General features: G+C 43.8%; 1 protein-coding gene across 4 annotated transcripts in view; it reads right to left on the bottom strand.

The window, feature by feature from the left end:
- Positions 1-241: 241 nt before the first annotated feature.
- Positions 242-26423, bottom strand: part of Sec24b (SEC24 homolog B, COPII coat complex component) — a 74492-nt gene continuing 48310 nt past the window's right edge. For all 4 annotated transcript variants that reach the window (XM_051185507.1, XM_051185508.1, XM_051185509.1 and 1 more), the window contains 18 exons: positions 23261-23445; positions 21453-21555; positions 19381-19507; positions 18834-18943; positions 16392-16504; positions 12231-12349; positions 11974-12029; positions 11540-11746; positions 10543-10666; positions 9986-10144; positions 8695-8868; positions 8366-8476; positions 7249-7424; positions 6592-6729; positions 5795-5899; positions 4588-4680; positions 1288-1391; positions 242-1098 (listed from right to left, as the gene is read on the bottom strand). In XM_051185507.1, the coding sequence (XP_051041464.1) occupies positions 984-1098; positions 1288-1391; positions 4588-4680; positions 5795-5899; positions 6592-6729; positions 7249-7424; positions 8366-8476; positions 8695-8868; positions 9986-10144; positions 10543-10666; positions 11540-11746; positions 11974-12029; positions 12231-12349; positions 16392-16504; positions 18834-18943; positions 19381-19507; positions 21453-21555; positions 23261-23445 (2319 nt within the window). In that variant the 3' untranslated portion in view covers positions 242-983. The remainder of the gene's footprint in view (positions 1099-1287; positions 1392-4587; positions 4681-5794; positions 5900-6591; positions 6730-7248; positions 7425-8365; positions 8477-8694; positions 8869-9985; positions 10145-10542; positions 10667-11539; positions 11747-11973; positions 12030-12230; positions 12350-16391; positions 16505-18833; positions 18944-19380; positions 19508-21452; positions 21556-23260; positions 23446-26423) is intronic.

The following is a 26423-nucleotide window of genomic DNA, read 5'->3' as shown; positions in this document are numbered from 1 at the left end:
AGATTATGCTTCTTCATCAAATATACTTAAAATGACATCATGTTTTAGAACACAAACATCACTTGGTAGTATCTACAAACAAACTAATGATGATGTATAGACTCACTGATGAATGCAACTCCACACTGTATCTTCTCTGAGCAGTAAATTCAAGATTCCTACTGTTTAAGAAAAAAAAAAAAAAAATCACCAATCCCCACCAAAACAAAAACCCTCTACAAAACAAACAAGCCACCAAACCAACTGTCAAGCAAAATATTTTTTAATTAGTAGGCTGATCATAAATAAATCCACATAAAAGATTAACAGAATTACAAAGAGTTTTGTGTTTCTTTTGTGGACTCAATTCATAATATGCATTAGTCAACCTCATTCCCTAGCTGTGACAAAGAGTTGTCATCCAACAATGCAACACAGTTTAGCACTCATGTTCTTAGTTACATTTTATATTTTCTTTACAAATGTAACACTTATGTACATTATATATATTTTTCTTATAGTTCATGTACTGAAACTCTAGTGCCTTTACAGGGAAAATGTTGAATCCATTTCATGAATATGAATCATTCCTGTTAAAAAGTAATTCATACAAACAAGTGACACAGTACCACTGCCCTTTGGCCTCTTCTGTCAGAGTTCAAGTCCAGAAATGTTAACTGTAAGAAGACAACTTTATCTAGTTTAGACTATGACATGTCATTCCACACAGTCCTCGAGTCTGCAGGCTCGCAGAAGAGCACTATACTGCTGCACTCCTGGAAGTATGTAGAACCCGACTCCGCACACCGGGTGGGTCAGCATCGTCTGCAGGGAGGGACTCTCGCTTGCTCCCCCTTCTCCTCTCTCTCCCGTCCAAGCCTCAAGACAGAGTGATGTGCATCGTGTCTTCCAACAACAGCTCGTGGCAAGTCTCCTGTGCTTCTGTGATGGATGGTGCTTTCCCTGGCTGTGGAACCGTCCAGCCTGACTTACTTCTGTGCACTTCACTTACAAATCTGCTGCTGAATGTGAATCAGAAACTCATAGTAAGAGAACGCGGCCTCTGTGCGGTCTTCAATCAAATGCTGAAAAAACTCTGTTTTGGCAGGACTCTCATCTCTGAAAGGCAGAAAACAGCATTTACCTAAAATATACATAGTTACAAAGGATAAACAGACACTATGTGGACTTCAGGAGAACAAACACAGGAGAGGTCAATCAAGTTACACTTCCACACAAAGTCCTGAAATTTGCTTTGCAGAGAAGTATAGGGAAGATGACATCACCACGGCATTATGGAAGACTTACTTGACCATGTGAAGGACAGGGCTTAATGGTCGGCTGTCTCGAAGCCACGTTATAAAGGATCTAGTCCTCTCTGATGACAGCGTGTCTAGCTCCGGAAGATGTGTCTGGTAAAAGAAACACAATTGGAAAACACAAATATACACTAACATTCAACATACTCTTCCCTTTTCAGGCTGCATTCCTTTTAGTAAAGGCAGCAGAATGGTTGTAACGATGATTAACCCTATAGGCCCATGTATACCTACAGATCGCCCCGAATACATCACGATGTACAGTTTTTTGGAGTGAAATAATTCCAACCTCTGCCATCTGGTAAATAGCTACTGGCAGGACTGGATCTGGGGCTTCCAGGCAGCCAGCCAATCACAAGCCTGCATTCTGCCCCTAGAGCCACAGGAAGGAAAATTTAGTTGTAGAAAGAGTGTGCTTGCTGGTCAGTATATGGATGCTATTTTACCTGACTACTGTACTGCTCTAGACAACCCAGTAAAGCACATACATGACTGGTGTGCACTGGTACCCTTCGACTTCCTGTTTCTTCTAGTGGTAATATGCAAATGTGGAGGGCTATCACTAAACTCCAAATCTACCTTACAATGACTCATAACTTATTAGAACTCACATTCTGAGAATTTCATCTTTCTTTGATTCTACCCCCAAAGATTCACTTGTTTTGGGGTGCTGGAGAGATGCCTCAGTGGTTAAGAGCACTCTCTGATCTTCCAGAGGACCAAATGGAGGCTTACAACCGTTGGGAACCCCACTCCCAGGTGGTCCAACACCCTCTTCTGTCTCCATGGGCACCAGCAGAGACCGGCATGCACATGGTACACAGACATACATACATAAAGGCAAAACACACTAAACTATTAAAAAGGAAAAGGTTCCTCCTTGGGACTGACTGGAAAAGGTTTACTTATTTTTAAGTATGTGGGTGTTTCGCCTGCCTGCATGTATGTTTGTGAAACATGTGCATGCCGTGTCCACACAGACCAGAAGTAGGTGTTGGACCCCTGGGACTGAAGTTACAGATGACTGTGAGCCTCCATGTGGGTGCTGGGAATGAAACTTGGGTCCTCAAGGGGAACAGTAAATGCTCTTTAGCACCATCTTTAACTTTTAAAGTTTTTAAACTGTAGATCTGTAAATATATTTTAGAACTATAGGCTATTTAAATGACCTAAAAGTGCAAGTGTATTTGGTTATTGTATATGGGGTGAGAATAAACCAATTCTTTTTTTCAAAGCCAAAGCTCACAGTGACCAATCCAAAGCATACCTTACACATGAAAACAAATGAACTGTTGAATTATCACAGGTGCAATTCATGTCAATACTTAACATTTTTTTTATCTAATTCTTAGAAGAGGCCCAGGGCTACCTATGTAGCCCAGGATGGCCTAGAACCCTCTCTGTAGGCCAGGCTGGCACTGGGCTCACAGAGCTGCCTGTGCGCCACCCCCCGCCTTCCCCGGGCTGGGATTAAAGGTGGGTGCTACCACTAACCCTGACTTTTTTTTTGGTTGTTTGTCTTCTTAGACAGGATGTAGACGGGTTGGCCTTGAACTCCTGATCTCCTGCATCTACCTCTAAAATGCTGGGATTACAGGTGTACAGTACTACATCTGGCTAAACAAAGTAGAAATCCCTACCCTTCAACAATCCCGATAGTTGGAACCCAACCCTAGTGACTCATGGTCATATCAGCACCTGGAGCCTAACTCCAGAAGATCATGACCCTTATCTTTAAGAGTCTCAAGGAAAACAACCCACTCTAAAACCTCAATATAGACATTCTGCAGAAATGAACCCTGCAAAAATGGCTCATGAAACAAGGGCAAGCCACTTGACCTCTACTGAGCCCTCTTGACCTCTACTGAGCCCTACCCCAAAGCCATCCCATCTGGGATGGGCCATCATCGGGGAAGTGGACCATGGGCTATCGTTGCAGCACATTCCAATAGATCCTCTGTCTGTTCAAGCAAGTGATAAATAACATTCACTTAGCATTACCAGCCTTCCAGACTCTGTCTCAGACATGACAGAAAGGCCACGTAGTGTGTAACCCCATTAAGTGACTTACTGAGAACAGGCAAAATCACAACTACAAAGTACAGTGGTGGCCTGCAGCGAGGGGGAGGGGAGTAGCTGGACAGAAAGGATTTGTCTTGAGGGGTGATGGAAATGTTTTGAAACTGGACAGTGGTGATGGTGAGGCAGGATAGAAAGGGGAAGGTGAGGGAAGACAGTAGGAGTGGGCTTCCTTGGAGTCCGGTTATACCTCCTGCCAGCTGAGAGTCAAGAAGCTCAACATAAACTAATAAAATCTGCCATGGACACTAAATGTGGCATGATGGCTAGACTGCTAAAGATTCAAGGCCAGGCTGGGATATTCAGTGAGTTCCAGGAGATCGGAGATAAATGTAGAGACCCTGTCTCAAGAAACTCAAAAAGGAGCCGGGCGTTGGTGGTGCACGCCTTTAACCCCAGCACTCAGGGAGACAGAGCCAAGTGGTATTGTGGTAAATAAGGGTCAGGATAAACAAATAGGCCGAATAGATGTTTATTCAGGGAGAAATAACTTACAACCTAGACAGATGAACACCAGGAAATTCAACCCGATCCTCTCCTGTCCGAGTCACGCCAGAAAGAGAGCGCCTTCCTGGCCCCCTCCGACCTCCTTCCTCAGGTCACCTCCGCCCATCGCTCCACCCCCCAATGGGCGTGGTCAGTGCTACAGAAGGACTACCTCACTACAAAGTGGATCTCTTTGAGTTCGAGGCCAGCCTGGTCTACAGAGCTAGTTCCAGGACAGGCTCCAAAGCAATGCAGAGAAACCTTGTCTCAAAAAACAAACAAAACAAAAACAAAACCAATCCCCCACCCCTTCACTAAAACCTCAAAAAGGTTACCTAAGATGCCCAAGGACACAACATCCCCTTTTGATATCAACTATTTCAAGTATGTTATGGTCAAATATCACAAACCATGCTTAATGGCCAAAGGGTATATGACATTTGAATTTAGCCTTACTCTCTTCCGAGGTACAAACACACACCCTTTTGAGAATATCACAAAAGATTATGAACTTGGTATCCAGTCAAAGCATGTGTTGAGTCCCCTGTACTTCTGTGTGTAATCCCTCACCCATGTTCCTATAAGTAGGCCCAATAAATTCACTGATTCACCGAACTGGCTTGGATGCAACGGATACTTTTGTCTGTCATCAGTGTCCTATCCAGCTTACATGGACATTTATTTAATTCTCCTCAAGAAAAGTAACACAACAAAATTCACTGACCATTTTCTGTGGTATTGCTGCAAAATCAGGGTACCCAAGCACATTCTCTATAAAGTTATTGTCACAGCCTTTGCCAATCCAGATGTAAAAGACCTAAAAAATAAAAAGGGTGCAACAGAATATTAAATTCCCTAATAGAAAATCCATCATGACTAATCCTCTGTTACCATTTGTAAAAGAGGTCATTTATCCTGTCTCAGACACAAAATCTAACAAACATAAAAGGAGATATATAATTACAACTCTGTGAAGCTAGTTCTAAGAATCAAAAATAATCCCATCTTCTTTACTTAAGTTTCAAGTTTTCTAAGAACATTTTATATTCTTCCTCACTTAAGATTTATTTATTTAGGGGCTGGAGAGATGCTCTGGTTAAAAAATTTGTCAGTCTTGCAGACTACCCTGGCCTGGTACCCAGCATCCACACGGTGGTTCACAGTCATGCGTAACTCCAGCTCTAGGGGATCCACAGCTCTCTTCTGACTTTCTCAGGCATGATACATGGATGTGGTGCATGTACACACATGCAGGCAAAAACAAAAACTTTTCTTTCTATGATTAGCATTGCCTACGTGCATGTATGTATATCTCTGTGTGCAGTATCCAGAGGCCAGAAGTGGATGTCAGATCTCCTGGAGTTACTGATGGTTGTGAGCTTCCATGTGGATGCTAGGAACCAACCCAGAAGTCTTCTGGTTAAGAGTTCCTAACCAGTGAGCCATCATCTTTCCAGCCCCATTCATTTATTTCCCTGATAGGAAATTACTGCTTTAGTAAGAATATCTGCCCCCTATTTCCCATTTACCCTTTCAATTACTATTTCTACTTCAACTTGTGAGTTCTGTGGCTGCTCACACCTGTCTTGTCTACCTGCTCCTCCTTCCACCACTCCCGAGCAGAGAGTGACTTCTCTAACCTCCACCCCTCACTGGAATTTCTGGCAATGGATAGAAGTTGAACCACCAGAGAAATTCTTGAGGTCCATTTGAATTTTATGATTCTGATGGTAAAGTTCTTGAAGGTAGGAATGTCTTTTCTGAGTACATATTACTAATCTACATCAATGTGATGTCCAGCTATAGGGTCTAAAAAGTAAACTGAGCTCCTGTGCCAGTGAGACTGCGCCCCCGTCTGCTGGGTGATACCAGGACTGGATTGTGTGTTCCCTGCCAGTCAGAGCAGTGGTTTTGTCAGGAACGATGCTTACTGAGCCACAGTCCATGAGGAAAGCCCCCTCTCTGGTCAGCTTCTCTGCAGACAGTTTTTGAAGTGATGGCTGAGGTACTACCCTGTCATTAACATGTATGGCACCCTGAAAAGAAAAGGCAGAACTTGGTGAGTCCTAACACATTGCTGTCATCAGACTTCACAGACTCTCATCTATGACATATTTTAGAGAATGAATACACATTGACCGTATACCACTGTTTACAGCAGAATGAAGATGTTCAAATGTGTTCAAACTTAAAAAGTAAATATGTACAAATGTAAAATGGATTATCTGTTTCATTTACTTCTCTTCTAAGGTCGGTGTGTATGAAAACTCAGGCAGCTGACCGACTTGGTTTACATTCCTCTTAACAGCATAAGACTATGTACGGGATGAATATTAATCCCAAAGATACAGTCTGAACGTAAGAAAGAAAAAGCCACTATACAGCTGTGCATTACACTTATTACTGGGTAACGGACTTGGTTTACTATGTAACTAATATTGAAGTCTGGTTATATCACAAACTGCCAATAGCTACAAAATACAAATGGAGATCACTGTAACTTAGCTTTGAATCAAACATTAAAACCAAACACACGGTATGTTACTTCCCACAGTGAAGTTTTTTAAACAACTCTACCCACCGGATGATAGCATCCGAAAGTCCTACTGAGTACCTAGATCTCTAAAAGCCCTCATTATTGGAATGTTTAGACCACGGGGAAGAAGAGAGTGGGGGACTACTGAAAATACCATATCGTCTTAGGCAGAGCATCAAGACAAATGCATACCTCATCTGTCAACCTGTCTATCCTGTATAAGTTGGGATGAATCATTTTCATCAGATGAACAAGTGGCTGAGACTTCATCTGGCACATGGCATATACACGGTCATCCAGGCGTGTACTTGTACCCGTTCTAAATGCTTTCTGCAGGGAAAAGACACATGTTCCAAGGGAAACATATATGTAACAAGTACAGAGCAGACCCATGACAGTCAGGATTCAAGGCTCAGCCAATACTTAACATGTTAAGGAAGTAAATCGGGTTTTCTGAACTAGCCTGTCCTTGTTAAGAAAAACAACGATCTGCTAGGTTACTACGAAGCGAACTGAGACGATGCAAACACAACACCTTTAACATGATGAAATGATGGAAAGCCACTCAGCAAGAGTTAGACCTTAGCTGGGAGTTTCTTCCAGGAACACATGTGAAGGGTGCGCTCTGACCACTTCATAACTCAAACTGCCCATACAAACGAAGGACAAATGCTTTGGCAGGGGTCATGGCCCACTGCATACCTCCATATATTCCCCCTATTTTTCAAAAGTTTTACAACACCAAAGTATGTAATTCTCTAGCTAACTATTAAAAACATCGATTTCATTTCTTTAGTCACATGAGAGCCTGTGAGAAACCGATCAGCTGTGAAATAGAGAACTACCTACCTGTTTGAGGAGCGCCAACACATAGAGTGGGAGCAGCTTGAGTGAGCTGGGTGCCATCAGCGTGGAGCGTGGCACACTCGACACCGCCGAGCTGTAGGCAGACAGGGGGTCCACCACAGCATTCACCAGAGCATCCCTGGCATCCGACAAGCTTGACGACACCGAGCGATCCACAGCTGCAAAGTGAGAGGAGACTCAGCCACCAGACTGCAGTAGGTGTTCTCTTCTCTCAGATGTGCCACGCACGCACGCACGCGCGCTCGCGCACACACGCACACCCCTGCATACTAAAATCCGGAAGGAGGGGTAGTGTGAGCTAATGACACAATCCTTGTATCTTTGGTTCACTCCCTAGTACTGCCAAACAAGGTGTGGAAAGCAGGTCTTTCCGTAAGTGCTATTATAATTTTGCTCCAAGTGAGCAGTAACGGCTGCGCTGCTTTCTCCTGTGTATGTGGGAAACAGCAAGGCTCACTGCATGCTTATGCTTGTTCATTAAAAACAGAACCCTCAGGAGTGTGTTGACTGCTGAAGGCTTCTTTAAGCTTAGAGGGAAACGTACTTTTCTGCGCGTGGTTCTACAGCAGTTATGCATCCAATACAGTTTCTCCGCTACCACAACAAAGAAGCACAGCAGCTTCATCACCCGCAGTGAAGTTCTCTCTCTACCCCACCCTGGCCATCTATTCTCCATCATACCAATTTCTCTTTTACTAAATGTCACGGAAATGGAGTCACAGGGACACACGGTGTGCCACTGAGCGTAACGCCTCTGAAAGTCACACTTGCTTAACTGACAGCTCCTTCCTGATCACTGCTGAGCTGCTACATTCCACAGTGTGGGTGTGACAGTTTACACACTAGTTGAAGAAGATCCAGATTTTTACAGATCACAACCCCCTCTAGTAGATTTTAAACTAGGAATTATTTTTTAAAATGTAAGAACAATCTAATTCATCCTGTAATAAATGAAAATACATTAAATGTTTTTTTAATTAATTGAGGGGGATTTCTTAAAAGAAAAGAAAAAAAAAAAAAAAAAAAAAAGAAAGAAAACCCCCAGATTTTTTAGGTTAGAAAAATGCGTACTTCACCTGCTTTTCCACAAGTTACTCACCCATGTTAGCCAACAGGCAGATGGCAGCTTGCACATCCACTCCTGCATAGACATCTGGGAGTGAACTCACCACTGGCAAGCAAAGTGTATGCACTCTAATTCTCCGTTCACCTAAACAAAATGAAGCATGTCATTAAAGCACCCTAGACTAAGAAAGAAAGCAAACATCACAATTCCATTCAAATGACTGCTTTGGCTAGACTCAATCATCAAAAATTCTGAAACAGAAAAGGCTTCTTTATAACTAATATGTTTCAAGTGTCTTATTTTTATTATTTTGGGTGCTAGGTATTAAACAGGTTCTCAGCCACCTGGTTTCCACAGCATACCTTTGCTTGATGTATACAGCAGGGCTGTCTGAAAGCACACTAACGAAGTGTCTGTCAGGCTCTCCTCAATTGACAGCTGCACTGCAAATCCAGCATCAGGATTGATGTTGGCAAGAGACAGCAAGTCAGTGGAACGGACAAAGAAGTTTCCGTGGAAAGTGTGCATTGAAAGACCTAGGGAAGAGAGCTGGCGTGAAGACAGGCAGAGCAGCATCCTTACATCAGTCCAGCTGCTGACCCTCCATCAGTGCACCTGCTGCCCCTCACCATCTACACCTGCTGGCCCTCACCATCAGTGCACCTGCTGCCCCTCACCATCTACACCTGCTGCCCCTCACCATCAGTGCACCTGCTGCCCCTCACCATCTACACCTGCTGGCCCTCACCATCAGTACACCTGCTGCCCTTCACTCACCATCAGTGCACCTGCTGCCCCTCACCATCAACACCTGCTGGCCCTCACCATCAGTACACCTGCTGCCCTTCACTCACCATCAGTGCACCTGCTGCCCTTCACTCACCATCAGTACACCTGCTGCCCCTCACCATCAGTGCACCTGCTGCCCCTCACCATCAGTGCACCTGCTGCCCCTCACCATCTACACCTGCTGCCCCTTACCATCTACACCTGCTGCCCTTCACTCACCATCAGTGCACCTGCTGCCCCTCACCATTTGCACCTGCTGACCCTCCATCAGTGCACCTGCTGCCCCTCACCATCTACACTTGCTGCCCCTCACCATCAGTGCACCTGCTGCTCAGTCAGTGGCATCTCTGCGCAATCACAGAGTAAGGCTGGACTCTAGGGAGAGCTAACTAAACCACACAGGCTCTCCAAAGGAGTCTATATCCTGTTTATCCTACATTTACACCCACCCTTGCTATCATACTCTATACGAGGTCCAGCTCAGACATGAGCATCGGACAGAAAAGTAAGAAACTGAGGGTTCCTTTCCCTGGAGTTAAGATGAGAGTCTGCCCCACATAACCCAAAGGAAGTCGTGAATTAAATGGCCATTAAGGGAGTCACCTTTCCTGCTCTCAGTCACTCTCAAGTAACTTCTGACATGTGCTTTCCTCCTTTTTTTCTTGAGTAAACAAAGATGCTTCCTTTACCCACTTATTCTAATTATTTAGAGAAATTGGTCAATGACCACTCAATAACTATTTCAAACAGGGTTCAGCTGGACTCAACTGGAGTCCTCTGTGATGATAGCCACCCACGGGCCTGGGAATGCTTGCTGACTGATACAGGAATGTAACAGAACACACCCTTTTCACAAGTTCATACCTTTAGTACATCTTATTCTCATAACAGCTTCAAATCCAATTTTCCTGGTGAGGTACCGTTTGAGGTCTTTTTGTAACTTCTCTGCTTGCGAAGGGTTGTGAGTAGAGTGGAAAGATGGGTAGTAGAATATGCACCCTGCAGAGTACTTGGACATACACGCTTTAGAGAGAGATGCATCAAGTATTAGCTAGAGAAGCAACGAGAGTCTCCTTGTCTAACAAGAACTACAGTCTGCACATTATGAAAAAAACTTATAACGAGAAAGCCAAACATGGACGGAATCAGACAGATCTGAAACCTGAAACATTTACAAAATATATCAGACACACTGAAGTTTATTTTCGGCAGAATGGCTAAGGAATCATGCTACAAAGCAGGATATTAAGAGCATTTCATTTGGTATAAGGATTTTTAAAAAGTTTACTGATATATGTTACACACATTACCTATCTGATCTATGCCTTTTCTCCCCCACTACTACGAATGCTTATTGAATGCACTGTGTTCATTACATGTTAGAAATCTATTAAGTAGGTAACACAATGACATCTTCTTACCCAAACTAGCAAGGTCAGAATACTGTGAACTTAGAAGGAACAAATCCACTGCAGTTTGCTGTCCTGAGCAATCCAAAGCAAGTTTCTTATAAAAATCAGTTGCAGGGCCAAGATGGTGCACAACCTAAGCCAAGAGATCATGAAGTAAGAGCCTTTGCTTATGCACACAACACTTGTCGCTTATAACAAGGAAGAAGATACAGACTTTAGTCCATTACCAACCAACTGTACGGGCACAGGAATAAAACCTAGTGTTTATAGCAAAGCACTGTGGTTCAGACCATTACTCCAGCACTTTGGAAACTGAGGCAGGAGGACTGCTGAGTCTTCAAAGCCAGCTTGGGCTACCGGGTAAGAACCCCACACCTTCAACATTAAAGAGGCATCCAACCTTTGCTAAGACACTACTTTGTTCATCTGTAAATAAAAGAATTAGGGTATGTTTCCAAACATTAAAAAATTAATCTATCTAGCTTGTGTGTGTGTGTATATGAGTGCACATGTGCCGCCACAAACTGCAGTACTGCCAGAACACGGACGTGTGCCACCACATCCAATGCTTTACTTGGAAGGGATTGGATTGGTGAGAGGGTGCACACGGCCAGTGCTCTCACCGCTGAGCCATCTCTTCAGACCACATTTTACGGCCTGCTAACTAATTAGTAAGAATACACCAAACCCTCGAATAAAGGCAATCTGGCTTAGTTTCTTATTGGTTTTATTACTGCTAATGAAGCAAGGAGGGGGAAATGGATAATTTCAGTCTTCAGGAGAAAAAAAACAACAGTGGTTAAGATAACACTCATCAGGCAGGTGGCGCTCACCTTTAATCCCAGCACTCAGGGAGGCAGAGGCAGGCGGGTCTCTGTGAGTTTGAGGCCAGCCTGGTCTACAGATGTACAGAGTGAGTTCCAGGACAGCCAGAGCTGCACAGAGAAACCCCATCTTGAAAAACAGAGAGAAAAGAAAAAAGAAACAAACACTCAATATGCAATACCTTGGTGTTCGACCTCTGATTTGGATCTTCTCTGGACTGCAGAAGTCCTGCCCCCAGGGAAGGTAACTGTGTCTGAAACACAGACACTCGGCCACCCGTGGGAGACATGAGTTTGAAGGCAGCCTGAAGCGCAGGTCCGAGGGCACTGTGTGTTTCTCTGGTATTGATGAACATATTTGGTAATGCGTTCAGTAAGTCTTTTATAAGCTGAGGGAAGATTGAAGGTTAAATTACTGAGAAGGCAAGATAGTTTTCTTCTCGAAAACATTCCAGAATAAAGCATGGCAATGCCACCTCTGGGGATTGTGCAGGAAAGGACTCACTAGATGCTCCCTACAGTGTCTACCAGCAATGGACCAGTAGACAAGCGTCAAGCTGGGAAACAGTTAACGGAACCAGTGTCTTGATACTCTGAGAAAGCCAATTAATCTCACCTCTTTACTTTCGTGCAGATTCACAAGCAAGCTATCCGGTGTGGGCAGAAAAACATCTACAGGAGAGAACATTTCATGAGGGCACAGTCAAGAGGACATTATAAAGTAGTGCATTTTGGTTCTATGAGGATGCCTGCCACGTGTATTATGCTGCCTTAGTAAACATATATACTCCACATGTACACATTCAACACACACGCATAAAGTCGTCCCCACTCCAAACCCACAGCTACACAGACTCCCCTGCTGAAGCTTACCGTCTATATCAGACACAATCAACATCTGAGGCTGTGACAGGCCTTCTTGTAGGTTGTAGAAATGAATAGTGCTGTCAAAAGTCATGAATCCTATTCTTGTTCGTGAATCTCCAGGAAGCCTAGTGACAAAAATGGCAACTTGAAATTCACAGTGCCCAGTCACACTGCTTACAAGAGAATGAAATGGGCTAAGTCTAAGGACAGCTACACATAACTTTTTACGGGAGACGGAAAAACTATCTGAACCAACACACAAGGAAACGGCTGAGGCTGAGGCTGCAGCATCTTGTTTCCAGGTAGGAGCACTCCCACGAGTTCCGACTCAGACCGTGAACCATTAGCCTTCAGCTAAGAGGCAACCAGAACCCAAGTGCTTTCAAAAGCTCAGCACTGCCTGCTTACTTCCCACTGGAGCAGTGGGTCTGAACCTTCCTAACACTGCCACCCTTTAACACAGGTGTTGTGGGGACCCAAGCATAAATTATCCCATTGCAAATGCACCACTCTAATTTTGCTCCTGTTATAATCATTATATAAATATCTGATATGCAACGCCCGAGGGGCCAAGGCCACAGAATGAGAACTGATGCTCCTAGCACATGGAACACCACACCTCATTCTCATACTCCCAAGTAAAAATGTGATCATATTTTTGTCTCAGTATCATAGTGTAACCTTTGAACAATGTATGGGCAGAATGACAAATACTTCCCAGGGGAAAAAAATTAACAATGTTATTAGACTTTAATGTGTGAATTTTGAACAAAAAATACAGTTATGAACACTGAAGTGATTACTATCAATCACTAAGAAGTTTTCTGTTAGAAATCAGTTCATGGTACTAAGAAAGAAGCCCGCCATGCTTCCTTCCCTCTGTTGTGGGATATTTGTACACTGTGTGAAGGTGTATTTCTCTGACTGGTGTAATAAAAAGCTGAATGGTCAATGGCTAGGCAGGAGAGAAAGGAAGAGGAAGAAAATCTAGGCTCACGGGTGATGCGGAGGATTCAGCATGAGCAGCACGGAGGCATAAGGTAATAAGCCATGAGACAGTACATACATTAAAATAAATGGGTTAATTATCAGACCTGGTGGGCTCTTTCCCACTGTCCCTCTGAAGAGGAGGGCAGGTCTTTGCCTCTCTTTTCTCTTTCTCCCTTCCCCCAATAAAACTTCTCAAGTTAAAAAAAAGAAAATATGGGCCAAGCTTTCATAATGAATAAGAAGACAGAGACAGACTCATTATATCCCTCAGCAACATGTGTTACAGAAGTGCATCTTATCTCAGAGTTCCTCCAGTTGTGTTTCCTCTGGTTATGTAATTTATTGCTTTAGCATGTACCTTTAAAATATTTTTGTACAAAAGATTCCAGGGGCTAGAGGTGGCTCAGTGGTTAAGAGCACTTGCTGTAGTTGGTGAGAACCCAGGTTGGCTTCCCCCAAACCGATTGAGGCTTATAACATGGTCAACTCCAGTTCCCAGGGCAGGTCTCCTTGGACCAGGCATGCATGTGGTACACATCATAAAAGTAAGCAAATCTTTAAAAGACTCGAAAGTAGGATGTGCATGGAAACACAGTTTATGTTGTAAAGGATGACTGATCACTGCCTCACAGACTCAGGAACAATCAAAGACAGGGTGACAATGCCTGGTAAGACTTAGGCTCCCACAGATTAACCTGCGCTCCTTTGAGACCTCTAGGTTCAGAAGGTCTGAGGACATTAGTAAGCAAATAGAGTGCAGCCTCTGACCTACCCTGCTAAGAAACTTCACTAATGTCTACTAAAATGCTTCTGTAGCAAATTCCTTTCTCAAGAGCCCTTTCAGGAAATGTCCTACTACAGTGTTGGGATCCTAGGCCCTTTCTAGTTTTGTTTTTACTTTTCCAATGTGTTGATCTTCTGTTGTAATCAAATATAAATAACTGTTTTCCATCCTCAGTTTATTCTTTTAGTTTTATAGAATCTAATCTGCAAATAGGCACTTAATCTTGCTGGAGTAACAAACAGGACACTTCTTCATACTTCTCTGAGAATAGTAGAGGGGATGGATTGATGGAACAGGAGATGGGATGGGAACTTGCACTACTCCCTCAAAGAAAACATCTGGTACTGCACTACCTCCAGGGGCGCTGAGCCCGGGGGAACTTAGAGTTGGAAGTCTATGGTCTCAGCATGGAGTGTGGCTTCTACCTCCAGGGGCGCTGAGCCCGGGGGAACTTAGAGTTGGAAGTCTATGGTCTCAGCATGGAGTGTGGCTTCTACCACCAGGGGCGCTGAGGCCTGTGTACCAGTATGTACAGCACATTCTCTGGCTTTCTAACATTTTCAACACAAACTCAGCTCCTACCTCCCTTTCTTCAAATCATTCTCTCACTAGTGCCAATAAAAGTAGCATGTGAAAAAAAATGTCTTGCCTAGTCATAAATTATACCTAGCTTTCTACAGAGTTTTATTTTGATTTATTAGCTTTATTAAACTGAGAAAATACATGCATACACAGGGTACAAATGTCTTAAGATGCATTCATACTGTGGGATAACAAAATTGATTATATATATAAATTAATATATAAAGCCAACATGTTGTAAGAATGCTCAAACCTACCCAGTATTTTCAGTCACAGTCACCAACAGTTCTTTGCATGACTGTAGTGTGACCCGTGTCCTCTCATCCCACCATCTCCCCCATCCACCCGGCTACCGTCTCCCCCATCCACCCATCTCCCCATCCACCCCATCTCCCCCACCCACCTGGCTACCGTCTCCCCCATCCACCCATCTCCCCCATCCACCTGGCTACCGTCTCCCCCATCCACCCATCTCCCCCATCCACCCATCTCCCCATCCACCCATCTCCCCCATCCACCCATCTCCCCATCCACCCATCTCCCCCATCCACCCGACTACCGTCTCCCCCATCCACCCATCTCCCCATCCACCCAATCTCCCCCATCCACCCCATCTCCCCCATCCACCCGGCTACCGTCTCCCCCATCCACCCATCTCCCCATCCACCCAATCTCCCCCATCCACCCGGCTACTGTCTCCCCCATCCACCCATCTCCCCTGTCCACCCGGCTACCGTCTCCCCCATCCACCCATCTCCCCATCCACCCAATCTCCCCCATCCACCTGGCTACCGTCTCCCCCATCCACCCATCTCCCCCATCCACCCGGGTACCATCTCCCCCATCCACCCATCTCCCCTGTCCACCCGGGTACCATCTCCCCCATCCACCCATCTCCCCTGTCCACCCGGCTACCGTCTCCCCCATCCACCCATCTCCCCATCCACCCAATCTCCCCCATCCACCTGGCTACCGTCTCCCCCATCCACCCATCTCCCCCATCCACCCGGGTACCATCTCCCCCATCCACCCATCTCCCCTGTCCACCCGGGTACCATCTCCCCCATCCACCCATCTCCCCTGTCCACCCGGCTACCGTCTCCCCCATCCACCCATCTCCCCCATCCACCCGGGTACCATCTCCCCATCCACCCGGGTACCGTCTCCCCCATCCACCCATCTCCCCATCCACCCATCTCCCCATCCACCTGGCTACCGTCTCCCCCATCCACCCATCTCCCCATCCACCCGGGTACCGTCTCCCCCATCCACCCCATCTCCCCATCCACCCGGGTACCATCTCCCCCATCCACCCATCTCCCCCATCCACCCGGGTACCATCTCCCCCATCCACCCATCTCCCCATCCACCCGGGTACTAGCACTTTTACTTACAGATCAGCTGTGAGTCCAGACATGAGTGAAATCATGTGACATGTATTTCTCAGTGCCTGCTTTAATGCCATTTAACCTACTATCCCTCAGATTCAGCCATACCAGTGATGGTGTTATCCAGGTTCCTGATGCACAGGCCAATCTCTCTGGCTCAGTGCTCAGGTCGGCGAGTCAGAGGGAGAGACAAGATCCAAGTTCTTGCAAAATATTAAAGCATTTTCTGTCTTATGAATTAAGATACTATGTTGTTATTAAATTGTAACAAGGAATAGAATCCTTATATTCTATAAAATTAGGTAAACACAGTCAACTCTAACAAACTTTGCAAAAAACAAAACATAACCAATAAATTATACAAGAGCCACTTTGAATGTATGCATACACTTATATACTACATATGAATAAAAATATTCTTACTTGTCTAAGTTTTCTAGTAACGACTGGCATAAAACTGACAAGTACCCAGCTTCCACCGCATTATGAGACACATCTAAAACAAACAAGTAGACAGCAGGCTGAGGAGGACGGAGCTGCAAGAAAAAAGGCACCGTCATTTAGTGAGCAGGCAGGCACACTTCCTTTTTCCTATCATTATTGTTAATGGATGTATTTACTGACCGTCTAACACACACACACACACACACACACACACACTCTCTCTCTCTCTCTCTCTCTCACACACACACACACACACAGAGGATGCAGTTCTAGCTAATGAAAATGACATGTCCTTCTTCAATTTATTTTTCTTGTAAAGTTCAGTTGAGATTACAATGAAAGGTGGCTGTAATGGCTAAGTATGATTAGTGTTTTTATGTAAGGAAAGTTCACTAACATATCTTCTAAAGTAATAGCTGTGGGCTTATTATTTAGTGCTAACCTGTCTATTTATGTATACTTTTCTTATTCCTAAAACTGTGTATATAGTCTTTAGGCTTTTTCATTTTTAAAATTTATTTATTTTTATTTTATGTGCTTGAAAGTTTTGCCTGCATCTAAGTACACAATCTGCATGCAGTGCTCTCAGAGGACTAAAGAGGGCACTGGATCTCCTGGAACTGGAGTTACAGATGGCTGTGAGTTGCCATGTGGGTGCTGGGAACCAAATAGCAAGTGTTCTTAACCACTGACCCTTCTCTCCAACCGTAAGGTTTTAGTTTGTAAATTAATTTTTACTTTTTGCTTGTTGAGTATTAAACCCAGCGCCTAGCACATTCTAAACAGAACTAACTACCGAACTACATCTCTAGCCCCTCATTTTAAATTTTTATTTAAAACCCCAAATATTTGTTATTCTTTGAAAACTGAAATTTTGAGCCTAGAGTTGGTTCAGCAGCAAAAGTCTGTACTGGTCTTGAAGAGGACCAAGTTCGGTTCCCAGGGCCAATTTCTAGTGACTCACAGATGCCTGTAATTCCAGCTTCAGGGGATCCAAAACTTCTTCTGGCCTCAAATGTACAATGCTGTCCCCACCCCAAAATCAAAATGAAAGTCTGATAATTGCCATTACTATTAGCTACCTGATCATTTGATAGTGGCTGGATCCCAAGCTTAGGGGTAAGTATAAAGAAGGGTCCTGTAATGGAATAGGGTGTAAACATTCACAGAAGTCCTCATCTATTAGAGAAACATAAGAGTGGTGTGTGTGTGTGTGTGTGTGTGTGTGTGTGTGTGTGTGTGTGCGTGTGTGTGCGCGTGCGTGCGCGCGTGCATGCAAGCATGTGAAGATTTGTTTTGCTCTATCGTTCCCTGCTTGAGCAATGGAGACAATGTCGGACACCGAGCCTGGAGCTCGGCTCCTGGTCAATCAGCCACAATGATTCTCCCGTTTCCAACTCCCTCCCCTTATCAGCAAGGGATGACAGGAGCTTGTACAGTTATGCCCAGCTTTTTATGTGGGTGCAGGGGCCTGACCTCGGGTCCCCATTCTTGTGCAGTGAGCTCTCTTACCCCCTGGATTCGAATTTAATATATTCCAGGACAGGAAGAGGCGAGAGGATGAGGGATGGGTGGACAGATGGATAAATATGTCTGTCAAATATACTTATGTTAAGAAGTATTCAAGCTCAGGTTATGTATACAGGAAGGCCGGTTGAAACCGAGTCTCTTTTTCCTTCCTTTGCATTGTCTCTAGTGCTGGGAATTGGACCCACTACCTTACAAATGTGAGGCAAGAGCAGCACTGAGCAGCAATCTCAGTCTATGCAGGTTTTCTTAAAAAAGATGTCAACCAAGGGCCTTGAAACCACACAAGACAGCTAAAGCCTAAGCGCCACTTAGATTAAGATTCTAAGGCCTCCAGGGCTGAGGTCATGGTAGATCCAAAGGTGAGAAGTGCCTTAACTACGGTGCTGAAGGTGGACACCGACGTGAGAACTGCAGTTGAGTCGCCTTAGGCTAAGGTAGTCATCAAAAGCACAAAAGAAGGGATCACAATCCCGGGCAGACGTTCCGGCTATGACGCTTTACTTGTGGCACTTCGCATTCTTGCCAACAACCAAGAGGAAAACGATGGGGAGGGGGGGACTACTTTTAATAAGTGAGGAAACAAAGGTGAGCATTACATAACCTAAAAATCCATTTTTACAAGTAAAAAGAACAAGCTTTAGAATCAATATAAAGAACAGATGGGATCTTATGACAAGTTGAAAAACTGAACAAGTCGTTCATTCATCTTGCTCTCTGCACTGGGGGAGACACTTAAGGTGGTGATAATTTTAAGACTATTCTATGTGTCATATACAAACTTTCATATTACTATTTTAAAAATGCAGACTTCAATCTTTCAATGACAATGTACTTAAAAGAACGGACTCATTTCGTTGTGTCCCACAACCAGTTTGGACACTGGAGAGTTACCATGTAGTCCGAGGAAGCGATGAACTCCACAGTTGAATTCTGAACTTCCGGCCGTTTGTGAGGCTCTCCGTAAGACCGAGTCAGGGGGTTGTACAGAAACTCTTCGGGAACTAGACCAAGGTAAGACCCAAAGCACACTTAGCAACAACGCACAGGGAAGCACACACCTTCATCACCAATACTTACAATGTTTACACAAAGAGGAAACCGTTAGCCCCTTTAGAAAACGTTATTTTCTGAGAAAACCGGGACAGGGGCAACCTTTCTCCTTAGACTCATGTCCTGCTTGTTACATCACATGCCACGGCACAAGCACAATGGGAAGCAGTGTTAACCGTTTGCCCATGTTGAATGATTGTCTATAAAGGTCAGCCTGAGTTCATGGAAGCAAAGTCACAAGCTGTTGGGTGCCTGGGTTCCCCGAGTCACCAGCGCATGGGTGTTTGGCCGTGTGCCTTTCAGAAGCCCCCTTGCCTGTGCTCTCCCCATGAAGTGTGGTGAAAGCTGCCTGTAAAGCAGTGAGGAGATGCCACAGCCCCAAACTCACCGTCGTTCACCCTGTAGCACAGGTTACATTTCCACCTTCGCTGGTCCATGAAGGACACGAAGGGGTTGATGTACGTCCGGCACGATCGGCACCTCACAATGGTGTTTGACGTTATCACTGGCAATTGCTGGGAAAGAAAGTAAAGACGTTGTAGCGGCACAGAGACCCCAGTGAAGACCAGGACACCAGCACGCCTGCCCCACATACAAGACGATGTGTGTGACATTACACCTAGTGACATGCGTGCTGAGCAAGACGAGCAACTATCACTTTCCACAAAGGCAAGCCATACGGATATGAAAGCAGTCAGGAGCTGACCAAATAGCCTGGTTAGCCAAGAAAACAAACAGGACCAATCAGCTGGAGGGACACAGCCAGGGAGGAAGGCCTGCTCCCTGCTGAGTGTCTGCCCCTGGTAGCAGGAGGGGAGGCTGCTGCATGGCTGACAGCCATCCCTCAGATGAGAACAGGAGCCAGTGCCACAGAAAACTCACCCTATGCTTAGTTTGCAAGAGAACTTTATAGTTAGAAAACACCCAACACATTAAAATATCACAAAGTATTCTATGCCCCTCAATTCATTCATTACCATTTTATATGCTTCATTTGGGATTAAAAAAATCAACACAAACTTTTCATATTTAAAGTTCTGTATTACTATCTTATCACAGTAATAGTTGCCTATCACTTGTGAGGAGAGAAAATGAAAAATAAACTAAAAATAAGAAAATGAAATTTACTCATAATTGTAGAATGCAGAGGGCATAACTATTAATACTTAGTATACATACTTCTAGAAGATATTATATCTAGAATCCATACATAAAGAAAAACTCTCAGCACACACCTTTAATGCCCACACTCAAAAAGCAGAGTAAGATGGATCTCTGTGAGTTCGAGGCCAGCCTGGTCTACATAGTGAGACCCTGTGTTGAAAAAACAAAATAAAACATAACATAACAAAACAAAAAACAAACAAAAACCCAAGAAAAACTCTCAGCTATGCAGAGAAGAAATTAACTGTCTTGGTTTAATGATAAGGGTTGTAATGGTATTTAAATTACATAGCATTTATTGAATGAATAAATTCACAGGGCTGGTTATACATTACAATTACTTTATTTTCTATTCACTGATATTGATATTTTCCATCCATCCTAGCAGGCAAGTAAGCATCCCTCAAAAAAAAAAAAAAAAAAAAAAAAAAAAAAAAAAAGACCGAGAAATGCAGCTTAAGAATAAATGATAAATGTCTCTGGCTAAATTTTTTTTCTAAACTTGAAATTTTTAATTTTATTTTCTTGGCCAACTAGGCTAATGTTAGCTACTGTTAACATTACCTACACAAAATGTCAAAAAGATGTAAAGACTCTAGCAAGGTGGCTGTTAACTCAAGTACATGGAGGGACTTGAACAACCTGCTTTCAAACTCAGCAGAGCTGCCTTTCCTAGACTCCCTCACACCCGCTGCCACAAGGCTATTTAACTTCCGTCAGATAACTTCCCTCTCTTACCTGGACATAACTGCTTAATAAAAGACTCTTAAAGTTTATGCATCACCCACAGTGGCTGCAACTTGCAGACTACTACTGAAGTTCCCAGACTTGTTTACTGAACACCTCTGCTAAGTGTACCTGTCCCATTGTGCTCTGGACTGATTACATCATCAGGGGGTACACAGCTGTGGTTCACATCTGTCCCACTGGAAGGAGACCCAGGCTGTGGCCACCGCACACCAGTGCCTAGTGCAGAGCAGGTGTTCAGGAGTTGCGTGTTGTCATGAATCTTACAGGATTTTTAATTTTTAAAATGTATTGCGTGTTATTTATTTTTATTTTCCATGTGCCATGATGTATGGGAATGTGTGGGGGTGTGCATGCCATAGCCTGAATGTGGAGGTCAGAGGGCAACTTGGAGTAGGCTCTTTCCTTCCACCACGTGGGTCCTGGGGATCAATCACCAGCCCAGAAATGACTATTTCCAACTCTAATAAAAGAAGACAAACATTCTTAGAAAACAATCTGGATGCGGTGTACATATACCAGAACCTAAGTATTTAAAGTGTACTTTACCGTCAGGTCTCTGAAGGGATGTAACAACAATCCTAAGGGAAGTTTAGCTTTATTCAGTAAAGCCTGCGTCTGTGGGATACTTGTCAAGGTACAGCGGAATGAACTGAAAAGACACAAACATGCAGTATGTTAGCTGTCAGGGCATCTGCACCCAGGAAGAGCTGAGTGAGGAGCGCTTGGGCAGGTGACCACAGCTATTATCAGGAAGGAGAACACTCAACCAGCCCTGCATGGGACAGATGTCAAAAGACCTAAATCAAGGACCCCAGACTTTCACAGTTGAAAAGCACAACACATTCTAAACAATCAATGAGTGTACTGTACAGCACAGACAGGAGTCACAGAAAACGCTGATGCTCCCAAATGCCTTGTTCCTGCTCACTTGACCTTTCACCCTGAACTCACAAGACTCACCCAGTCACAGCACAGCCTCAGCCCTAGGCCCACATGTGAGGGGTGGCTTCTACGCGAGCCCTAAGGCACATTCCCGCTGAGCTGGGCAGTCTGGATGGTAGAGCTGCTCCAGCAGGCTTGGTGAATTCCCTGAACACACATACTCTGCTTGTTCCTCCCGGGAGCTCCTTGCAGCACAGAATCTTGGGACGTTTCCCAGGAGTGCAGTGCATTTACCCTCACTAACATCTTTCTTAATAGAAAGTGAGGTCTCTGATTGCACAGAGCTTGGGGGGACTTGTTTTGCCTGTGTGTAGGTGCTGTTAGCACAGGCTCCAGCGTGTACCCTGAAAGCATGAGACTGGAAAGGGTCCACCTGAAACGTTTCAAATACTCAGAAGGTTCCAGATGCTGGAGTATTCCAGACTTTCCAATCAAGGAAGCCCAGCCAAAAAGTGGATGAAAACATCCCAAAAGCCAGAGGCACTGGTTTGGCAGCTTGAAGTATCTTAGAGAAAGAATACTCAACCTGAATTCCTTAACTGATGGCAACACTGACAATTAGAACCACAGTAAAAGGCCGGGGTCAGTACAAATCTAAAGCCAGTACTAATTACTCTTTTTCACTTTCGAAAACCACACCTAAACGAAAGGCGTACACACATTCCCCTAACTACAAGAATTCTTTATCTGGATGTTAAGTAGTCCAGAAAGACCTTTACGTGGAAGTCATCCTGACTCAACAACCCAAGAGTTTGCACCACAGGCATACACTACTGAAGCCAGTCAAGCTCTCACACACATGCACACATTACATTCAATCCTAGAAAATGTGTAGTCATTCGTTAATGCAATAATCAACCCAAGGATAGCTTGGAATAGGGACAGGTAGTAGCTAGGTGTTTTTATGTCTTAGCACTGCTTTGTAAGAAAGAAATTTTCAAAGACTACCTTCCTCAAAGACTGTCAGGGGTTCTGGGGAGATGGCTCAGCAATAAGAGTGCTTGCTGTGCAAGCATGAGGAGCTAAGTTCAAATCTTCAGTCATCACGTGAAAGAGCAGGAGTGACCATGTGTGCCTGCTGTAGGGAGCAGAGGCAGGAGGATTGCTGGTGTGTGCTGACTGCCAGCTTGGCTCTAGATTCAGCGAGTGCCTGTCTCAAAGGAGTTAAGCAGAGTGACAGCAGGACACCTGATGTCTTCTTCTGGCATAAACCACGATGACCTCAACACAAATACAGCGTGCCACACACACAATCAAACTGAGGGAAGCTTCCATCTACTTCTATCCAAACCCAAACAGAAAAGCCCATCTGAACAATACCAAGGGATGGACACCACACTGTCTATTTCTGGAAGTCATGCACTGTTTTCATCCAAGTCTGCAGACTGGAGAAACACATAAAGAGTACCTACTCTGGGCTACAGTTTAGCTTGCTGAGCTCTGCACTCAGGTTAGGTACAGGAGCCCAAATCGGAGTCGGAGGTAAGATATTCTTCTCCTGGGTGAGGTTCACAGGTCTGAGGCTTTCTGGCTGTGGAGAACTCTGTAGACTTAGTCCTCCTAGACCCGAGGACAGCTGGTTCACACCCGGGTAATGCTGAGAGAGAAATTCAAAGCAAAAGGACAATTATACAACAAATATTAAGAAAAGTTTCTAAATACTAGATTTTAATACAAAGGAAACTCAAGATGGCAAAGAAATTTACATCCGGCTTCGCTGTCTTATCTTAACAAAGCAGTCAATTTAAAGCACAATTAAGCACTTCAAAGCCAAACCAATTTTATTCATAATATCAAACTGGTCAACATGGAAAACTACTGTTTACATTGGGCAGAGATGATAAATGCTGAAGCTTGTTCAAGTTCCATTAACTACCAAGTTTCAGGGTGAACCAATGCCTTAGAATGAGTATGTGTCTAGAGTTCTGCTACGATTACTTTCCTCTCCCTCGTTACACTTGCAGTATTAATATGAGGTCATAGCTTTTTCTTTTTTCTTCTGTTTTGCTTGTTTCAAGACAGGGTATTACTACACAGTCCTGGCTGTCCTGGGACTCCCCCTGTAGACCAGGCTGGCCTCCAACTCAGAGAGATCCGCCTGCCGCTGCCTCCCAAGTGCTGGGACTAAAGGCATGCACCACCACACACATCACAGCTTTCTATTAACTCAAAATAATTTAATGCGTTATGGTCATAATTTAGAACTATTCAATCTTTGATTTAAGTAAACCAAACTTATGAAAAACAATATCTACATTTATACTTCTTTTGTTTTAAGGTCATTTGCATGGTCAGCTCTTTATGGACTTTCCCGCAAAATATAAAATACTGTATTTACAAATCCACAAAAATATTCAGCCAAGGAGATAGAAAGAATCCTTAAAGTTTAAGAAATAAGTTCTACTATCATGAAAAACATTATTTTAACAAATCTTACTGCCTCTTGGGGTACATATTGAAGGACAAAAATTATGACAAGACAGATCTTTTATTTTAATATGTGAGTCATTGAGAAACAGCTTTTTCTGTATTTTCTCATCATATTTGTAAATTGAAATTTTTTTTTGTGAATGGAGTCTTGTTTGAAAGTACACCACTTGTGTGCCTGGTGCCCTTGGAGGCTAGAAGCATCAGACCCCCTGGATCTGGAGTTTTTGTCACAGTAACTGCTGAGAATTGAACCCAGGTCCCCCAAAGAAACAGCCAGTGCTTTTAATCACTGAGCTGTCTCTCACGCATCAATGACACAAACCTTACATTTAATAATTGTACACTTAGAATAAAAAGTTGATGCTATTTTGACATTATTTAAATATTTTAAGTATAGTCTGTACTCTATCTTAAGCAACAAGCGATAAATTCATTCAACTATTGATGTATATGTTTCTCATACTGGTTAATGAGTAAAGCACTGTTGGCCAATAGGAAAGGAGGGGCTAGGAGACAAGGAGGAAAGAGGAAGTAGGAAGGAGGAGTCAAGATGGAGAGTGGGGAGAAAGCAGTATGCCGGCCGGCTCCCCGGTAAGAGAGATACATAGATCAGCAAAAATGGGGTAATACTTAAGACAGAGCTAGCCGATAAAAAACAAGTAACCAGGCCAATAGCATTGTATCAAATACAGCGTCTCTGTGTATTATTTGGGGCTGGCGCGGCGGCGGGACAAGACCAGGCAGCGGGAGGAAAAACCTGTACTCCTTACAAACTATGAACCAAAAATTGTATTATTTTGATATGAAAAATTTACAAAAGTTATATCCAGGGATATCTCACTTTACTCTTCATCTGTAGTCAACATTTTAAATTAGTTTCCCATTTAGTTCTTTGGTTGCTATTTATAATATAGACTAGGCTGTACATACCACTCTAACCACAGGCTTTTTAACAAAGGACAAAAAAAAAAAAAAAAAAAAGAAAAAGATACACCTTTTGCCTACATACAGTCTATATGCTCCAGTAGACATCTGGAGTAGAAGATACACAGGTATCGTCAAATGCTAAATCCCACTAGGTAAAAACTTAATGAGGAACTTCCAAATGACCAGGAGGTTACCAGTCAAACCATTAGTCAATCTTCACACCACCACAAGTGAGATGGAGACTAGATTTAGGTAACTGGGATGTCAGAATCATGCTAGGTAAATAACTATATCAAATAATGAACCTGAATATAATCAAGCTGTTAGATTTAAATCATGGGACACAGAAATGGAGTCGAGGAACAAGGAAGAAGACACCACAAGAAAATATAAGCAATGGAGAACATTCCACAGGACAGCTGGCTCAGTTTTCCCATCAGGTCAAAGGCATGGTAAGGTTTGTTTCAAATTAAAATGATAATATAACTCATAAACAAATATAAAAGTTAAGTTGTTGTTTCACTAATAATTTGTACAATCAAATATAAAACAACTGGGGAATTCTGTATATTTGCTGAATTTTAATAGCACTTAGAAATTATTATCCTTTTTGTTGGTTGTGAGTCAGATTATGTATACACAAGGAAGGCTTTTCTTCAAAGTTCTCTGCAGTAAAGGGAGGAAATGAGTGATGAATCCAGTGATCATGTCCTAGCACCTGGGCCCTGAAGGACAGAAGACCTTAGATGTGCTCTTCTGGGGTTGAGGACCCGGGGCCTTTCTGACCACTCAACGAAGGCCATCACAGTCACTACAAAGAAAGCCTTCAGATTTCAGGTGGGATCCACTGGATCACACCACATGCAACATTTACAAGGGTTTATGCTGTACCACAGAAGCTAGCTCCTTACAGCTACCATAAATGGATTCCAGGGCCAGCAAGATGGCTCAGCAGGTAAAGGCACTAGCCATGCAAGTCTAGTGACTTGAATTCAATTCCTAGGGCCCATGGAGAGGTGGAGGGCAAGAACCAGCTCCATGAAGTTGTCCTCTGACCTCCATACATGCACATACATTAACAAAATGTTAAATTCCAGCAACTTGGGAGGTGAACGATGAACCAAGAGTTCAAGGTCATCCTTGACTACACAATGAGTTCGATGTCAGAAGTCTATTTTAAAAATCAAAGCCAAAATGAACAAAGTCCTATTCTCCCAC

This window comes from Phodopus roborovskii, unplaced genomic scaffold, assembly GCF_943737965.1.
Source record: "Phodopus roborovskii unplaced genomic scaffold, PHOROB, whole genome shotgun sequence".
In the NCBI taxonomy this organism is placed as follows: Eukaryota; Metazoa; Chordata; class Mammalia; order Rodentia; family Cricetidae; genus Phodopus; species Phodopus roborovskii.
The sequence above is the reverse complement of the archived record's forward strand: the minus strand, read 5'-3'. Positions and strand labels throughout refer to the sequence as shown.